The following is a 6267-nucleotide window of genomic DNA, read 5'->3' as shown; positions in this document are numbered from 1 at the left end:
GAAAGTTTTGGAGGAAAAAAGGGCTTAACTTTTCTTTTCATTTCCTTTCTTTTTCTTTAATAAAAAAACTCAAGAATAAAAAAAGAAAAATTTCTTATTTTGTTTTCTAATCCATTAAATAAAAAATGCAAGAATGCTAAGGTAGCCAAGTTGACAGTGACAGTGACCAATTTGACCCATCACTCCCATCTTCTCTCTCTTTCTCTTCCGTAACGGTCACCAAAAACCCTTTTACCCATTAATAATTCTTCTGGGCATATAACATATTGTTGTTTGTTATTGTAATCATATACAGTAATATTATTTGTCTTGAAAATCTTTGAACAAAAAGCAGGTGCAATGGAACGTGAATCGAACCCAGCAGAATCAACAACCCACAAAGCCGACAAACAAAAAGGCAAAAAGTTAAGATCCAAAATCGAGCCTTTTGTGCCCCACGGCGACCACAATGCCAGAGATTTGAGATCCTGGGCTAAACGAACCGGCTTTGTTTCCATCTTTTCCGGTGAAGTTGGCTCTTCAAGCTCCGTTCACGGTGGTGGTGGTTCAGTGCAGCCGAGGGTTGCAAATGAGTCTGAAATTGGACCGGAGTTAAATAATAATAATAATAATAGTAATAGTAATGAGAGTGAACCCATTTTACAAGAAAGAGGTGAAGATCATGGAACTGGTAATGCTGGTGGTCCAGTTATTATGGAGAATAATAATAAGAAAGATGATGAAGAAGAAGTGATTGATATAAAGTATCCTGGAGGTGATGAAAGAGATTTTGGTCATTTTGGACCACAAAATCCACCAGAAATGAAATGTGGAATCAGAGATAATCCGGGTTTAGGTTTGTTTTTGTTTTTTTAATGATTTTTTATTAGTATTGAATGTTGAATGATATATTATTATTGCATTGTGTTTATTAATCTTACAAGAATCTAATAGTTGATCATGTTCAAAGCAGTGTTTTTATATGTAATTTTTCAAAATTATATATATATAGGTTTTCAAAATTAGTCTAATTTTTCAATTACTTCAAAGATTTTGACCAGTTTTGACTGACTACTGATTTTAGGGTCTGCTTACACGAAATCAAATCGATAAGCCACCGAGTAATTTCGACTTTTACAACACTGGTTGAAAGTAACCTATATGCTAGATCTGTTTGTGTTCAATCTAGCAAATGCATTTATTTATTGAATTTGAATTTCATTTTAGGCAAACTGGATTTTAGTACTTTAAGAAATAATCACTCTCACTACTTCTCAATCCTTTTATTTAGCATATATTTATATCTTTAATGATTAATAATATCTTGTATGTTGATTTGATGCTGATAATAAGAAAACTAAGGACAATTAATTAATTGTTGATAACTCAATTCGTTGGTTATTTGTTTTACCTTGTTGCATTGTTACAAAACATTTTGCTTAACATTTACATGAAAAAGATTATTTTTTTCGTTAACGATTCTGATTCTTCCATAATATGCTTCTCCGTTAGACTTATCAATTTGCGAGTATAAATTATTATCGGCCAATGAGTCACAGTTCGGAATATTAAAATCCAGTTTGTCTTCTTTTTATGATCAATATTCAATCATATGTTATTTCTGACTTACATTCATTGTTTTATGCAATGCAGTCCCACTCATGTACTATGGTATGCAGCACTACCTCTCACTCGCGGGTTCACTAGTTTTCGTCCCCTTGATCATTGTCCCCGCCATGGGTGGCACCGATGTCAGCCACTCTTCCTTTCCCTTTCAGTTAATGAAAAATTCATAAACAACTGTTACAAGTTTGAACATTTTATACTTTGTTTCTAACAGAAGGACACCGCCACTGTCATTTCCACAATAATGTTGGTTTCTGGTTTAACCACTATCTTGCACTCATACTTTGGGACGCGCTTACCATTGGTGCAAGGGAGTTCATTCGTGTTTTTGGCTCCTGCTTTAGTTATCATTAATGCACGTGAATACCGAAATCTTTCTGAAAATGTAAGTTTTTTTATTTACTTATTTATTTCCTTCACGTGCATCTTAAAGAACCTTCTATAATACAGAAATTTAGACACATAATGAGGGAGCTACAAGGGGCTATAATTGTTAGCTCAATCTTTCAATGCATTATTGGATTGAGCGGTTTCATGTCCTTGTTATTAAGGTAAATACTTTAATGATAAGCTGTCAATATCTTTATACTTAGGAATAAAATAGACAGTTGAGTGAGTTAGTTTAAATTATTCACTGCAGGTTGATTAATCCAGTTGTGGTTGCACCAACTATTGGAGCTGTGGGGCTGGCGTTTTTCAGTTATGGTTTCCCGCTAGCTGGTAGTTGTGTTGAGATCAGTGTTCCTCAGATACTATTGGTGCTTATTTTTTCTCTGGTAAGCGCGTATAACATTTTTTTTGCCTAAGTTGTTTGTTAGAATTTCAACGTTATAGTTTTGCTTCCTTTTTGTAGCACCTCCGGGGAGTATCTGTTTTTGGAAACCGTGTATTCCAAGTATACGCGGTACGTATCATAAATTCTTTCGTTTTTTTTTTCGTTTTTATGTTTAATAAATAATATTGATGCTAACAATATTAATCTTTGTACAGGTCCCTTTGAGCATTGCAATTATATGGGTGTACGCGTGTTTCTTGACAGCTGGCGGTGCATACGACTACAAAGGGTGTAGCCCAGACATACCTATTTCCAATATGTTAACCGATTTATGTATCAAGCACGCGTATACGATGAAGCATTGCAGGACAGATGCATCTAATGCATGGGAAACTGCTGACTGGATTAGGATACCTTACCCTTTGCAATGGGGTATCCCTATCTTTCATTTAAGAACCTCCATCATCATGATCATTGTGTCTTTAGTGGCATCAGTTGACTCGGTAAATTGTTAAATATATATTATTATTAGTCATTACTATATGTTAAAAGTTTAATTATCTTTAGCCCACAGGCCCATTATAGGTCTGTTTAGGGTTCTTGGTCTCTTATACTTCAGATAGGCGTGTAAACAAGCCGAACGCTCAGTGAACCGTTCGTGAACTGTTGGGCGGGAAGTTTATTTATGTTATTTAACAAATGAACAGACATGAACAAAAGTCTGGTTCGCTCATTTATGTTCGTGAAAGTTCGCTTATTTTTGCTCATTTGAATTCTTTTATGCTCACTAATATATTCATTTAAAGTTTTTTGGCCCATTACAACTCAGTCTTGTTTTATTAACTTTTTAGGCCCAACATGTTGTTCTTCACATTACTTCTAACTGGTTTTAGCTAAGTTATGTTCATTCGTCTGTGTTCAGTTATGTTCACTCGTGAACCGGTTGTTTTTATTGTTAATGAACGAACATGAGGATGCTCATTTTCTTAACGAACTGACAAAAACAAGAAAGCCCCGTTTGTCTTATTGTTCGTGTTAGATCATTTGTCTGGTTAAAGTTAAACAAACGAACACTAACACTCTCCGTTCGTGTTTGTTTGGTTCGCTTACTAGAGTAATTAAATCAAATATAATATAAAAGTGCCTATGCTCAAGATTAGATTTAATTCTTATGTGGTCTTTTTTTAAAGGTTGGGACGTATTATTCGGCATCAATGCATATTAATGGAAAACCTCCTACACGAGGTGTTGTAAGCAGAGGAATCGGTTTGGAAGGCTTTTGTAGTGTATTGGCTGGGCTCTGGGGCACGGGAGGCGGGTCAACAACTTTGACCGAAAATGCTCACACGGTTGCAATCACAAAGGTGGCCAGTAGACGGGCTGTGGAAGTGGGAGCGGTTATCTTAATCGTCTTCTCTTTCATTGGTATATCTATATTCTCTTAATTTTTTAATAACATTCAGGGTAAATTACAGTATTTGTGCTTTATGCTACAAAAAATGTGTCCTTTAACTTCAATAAGTACAAAAATATCCTTGAAGTTAAAGGACACGAATTGCTAGTTACCCATATAAAAGATGAAAACTAGAACTTACTCGAACATTTATTAATGTTTAAATGGATTGAATCTGTTGTTTAATGAGATGTTATTATATCAGGTAAAGTAGGTGCGATTCTTGCTTCTATACCACAAGCGTTGGCTGCTTCTTTGTTGTGCTTCGTGTGGGCCCTAGTGGTGGCATTAGGGCTCTCGACATTGCGGTATACTCACACCGCAAGCTTCAGAAATATAATGATAGTTGGTGCATCTCTTTTTATTGGTTTATCTTTACCGGCATATTTTCAACAATATCAACCAGAAACCGCCTTTATTCTTCCCGGTTACTTCATTCCTTACTCAGCAGCATCAGACGGGCCGATTCACTCTGGAAATAAACAGGTGTGTTCATTTTGTATCGTTTTCTGGTTTTGAAGTTAACGTGGTTGACCAAGCCAACGCTAATTCAAGAATGTATCTCTGGACAATCATGAAAATAGACAGACTTTTAACCGTGCTAAAATTAAACATATTAAAAGAAACCAATAAGAAAACGCCACATAAGTGGAACCAGATAAGAAGATTTGAATTAGGGGTGTAAATGAGCCAAGACGGTTCATGAGCTACTCGAGATCGGCTCAGTAACAGCGTGAACCAGTTGGAGCTTCAATGAGCTCGAGCCTTATAAATAAGCTTGTTTAGTAAACGAGCCTGCCCAAGCTTCACTTATTGAGTTCGAGCTGCCTCGTGAGCCTTAGCGAGCCTATTATTTATATGCTTTTTTTATTGAGTTAAGAGTTAAATTTATAATTATATTTATTACATATAAAAAGTAGTTAAAAAAATATGTTAAAAAATGTATATAAATTACCTAGTAAATAATGAACAAGCGCGATCAAGATCAAGCTTGAAAAACCGACTCATGAACCGAGCTCGAGCTTTATAAAAGGAGCTCGGACTAGGCTTGGCTCATTTACACCCCTAACTTGAATTTAGCAGGCACAAAAATCTTAAAGTACAATGGGGTCAACAAAACAAACCAATCAAATCAATATATGTGTAAAGTGCCGGTTAATTTTGGGGAACCCAAAGTGTTTTACGAAGATTTTTGCGCCTGCTAAATTTATGCCTTCTTAGCTGGCTATGCTTATTTGGCCTTGTTTGGTTGGTTTTAGACATGTCTACTTATTAGTGCTAAAGTCGATGCCTATTTTTGCAAAACGTTGGGTCAAAATGCCTATTTGGGTGATTTTCCCACGTGTCTTGGTGAGGTGTTTAGTATGTCGACTGTTGTATCTAATATATATTACGTGTAATGATTTATTGCCAGTTTGATTTTATAATGAACGCGCTTCTATCAATGAACATGGTGGTGACACTATTGGTGGCCATAGTACTAGACAACACTGTCCCGGGTGGTCAACAAGAACGAGGCGTGTACCGTTGGTCAACTTCTGATGACCTGTCCTCGAATCCGTCTTCTCTTGATGACTATAAGTTACCTAGCAAAGTTTCCAGAGTTTTCAGATGGGCTAAATGTTTGGATGCATGACTTTACATAAAAGTCAACAGTCAATTTTGCTCTTGCCAACTCAGCATCAGCCTACATGTCCAAAAGGTGGATTGTATACACCACAGTAGGCTAATTCTTTGATAAATATGATTGCAGTTGAGTTTGCATTATTATGGTTCATATATAGAATATCAAGAGTGTTCATTTGTTTGTTTTAGGATCCATATAGTGAACACATTGTGTAGTTACGTATGGTTTATGTTAGATGAGAATTTATTATTTGTTGTGATTTACTAGTTAGCTTATTTAAGTCTAATTCAGGTTTAAGGGTGTTCTTTTCTTATAATATTTAAAACCATATCTAAAGTCTAATATTTAAAGGGATTTTGGTTTTTTGTTTAAGACATGGGTTGGTTAATCCGTTAGATTAGTTGAGCTATTAAGAGTTTTATTTGGCTTTTATTTATCTGTTTATGTAATTAGGTTTATTTAATATGTAATTATGTATAGATAACCATGGGTTAGTTTAATTTATATATTTGTTAGGGTTAGTCCAATTAGATTCGGGTTACTTGTTCATCAAGACTGTATATTTTTTGGTCATCACATGTAATGGGTTTGGGTGTACTTTATATTTTTGGGTTATAAATAATAAAAAGAGTCATACGAGTTTGTTCGTATTGTATGTTTTGTGATCAAGGGTTCGATTTTCCAACAATTTCTTCGCTTCATTGAGACTATAGATCATTTGCCTATATGCCCAAAATCGGCTAACAGGCTACACATATGAAACTATACGCACGGTCTGATTCATCTCTAATAAAGGTCTTGGATTCT

General features: G+C 35.2%; 1 protein-coding gene across 1 annotated transcript; it reads left to right on the top strand.

The window, feature by feature from the left end:
• The first annotated feature begins 303 nt into the window (after window positions 1-303).
• On the top strand, window positions 304-5735 carry LOC143562639 (nucleobase-ascorbate transporter 11-like). The gene is made up of 10 exons (XM_077050388.1): window positions 304-835; window positions 1633-1730; window positions 1820-1990; window positions 2056-2156; window positions 2246-2381; window positions 2459-2509; window positions 2596-2883; window positions 3571-3805; window positions 4039-4319; window positions 5248-5735. The coding sequence occupies exons 1-10, from the start codon at window positions 340-342 to the stop codon at window positions 5467-5469; spliced, it is 2079 nt and encodes a 692-aa protein (XP_076906503.1). The 5' UTR covers window positions 304-339; the 3' UTR covers window positions 5470-5735.
• Window positions 5736-6267: the final 532 nt, after the last annotated feature.

Source organism: Bidens hawaiensis, unplaced genomic scaffold (genome assembly GCF_021521415.1).
Source record: "Bidens hawaiensis isolate Kalapana, Puna unplaced genomic scaffold, B.hawaiensis_p1.1 tig00021044_1, whole genome shotgun sequence".
NCBI classification, from domain to species: domain Eukaryota; kingdom Viridiplantae; phylum Streptophyta; class Magnoliopsida; order Asterales; family Asteraceae; genus Bidens; species Bidens hawaiensis.
The sequence above is the reverse complement of the archived record's forward strand: the minus strand, read 5'-3'. Positions and strand labels throughout refer to the sequence as shown.

What these genes read in the sequence shown, in the direction of transcription:
- LOC143562639 (XM_077050388.1), top strand. Translation starts at nt 340, where the DNA reads ATGGAACGTGAATCGAACCCAGCAGAATCAACAACCCACAAAGCCGAC. An exon ending in ACCGAAATCTTTCTGAAAAT is followed by an intron (nt 1,991 to 2,055) that starts GTAAGTTTTTTT and finishes TCTATAATACAG; the next exon opens with AAATTTAGACACATAATGAG. An exon ending in AATCGTCTTCTCTTTCATTG is followed by an intron (nt 3,806 to 4,038) that starts GTATATCTATAT and finishes TTATTATATCAG; the next exon opens with GTAAAGTAGGTGCGATTCTT.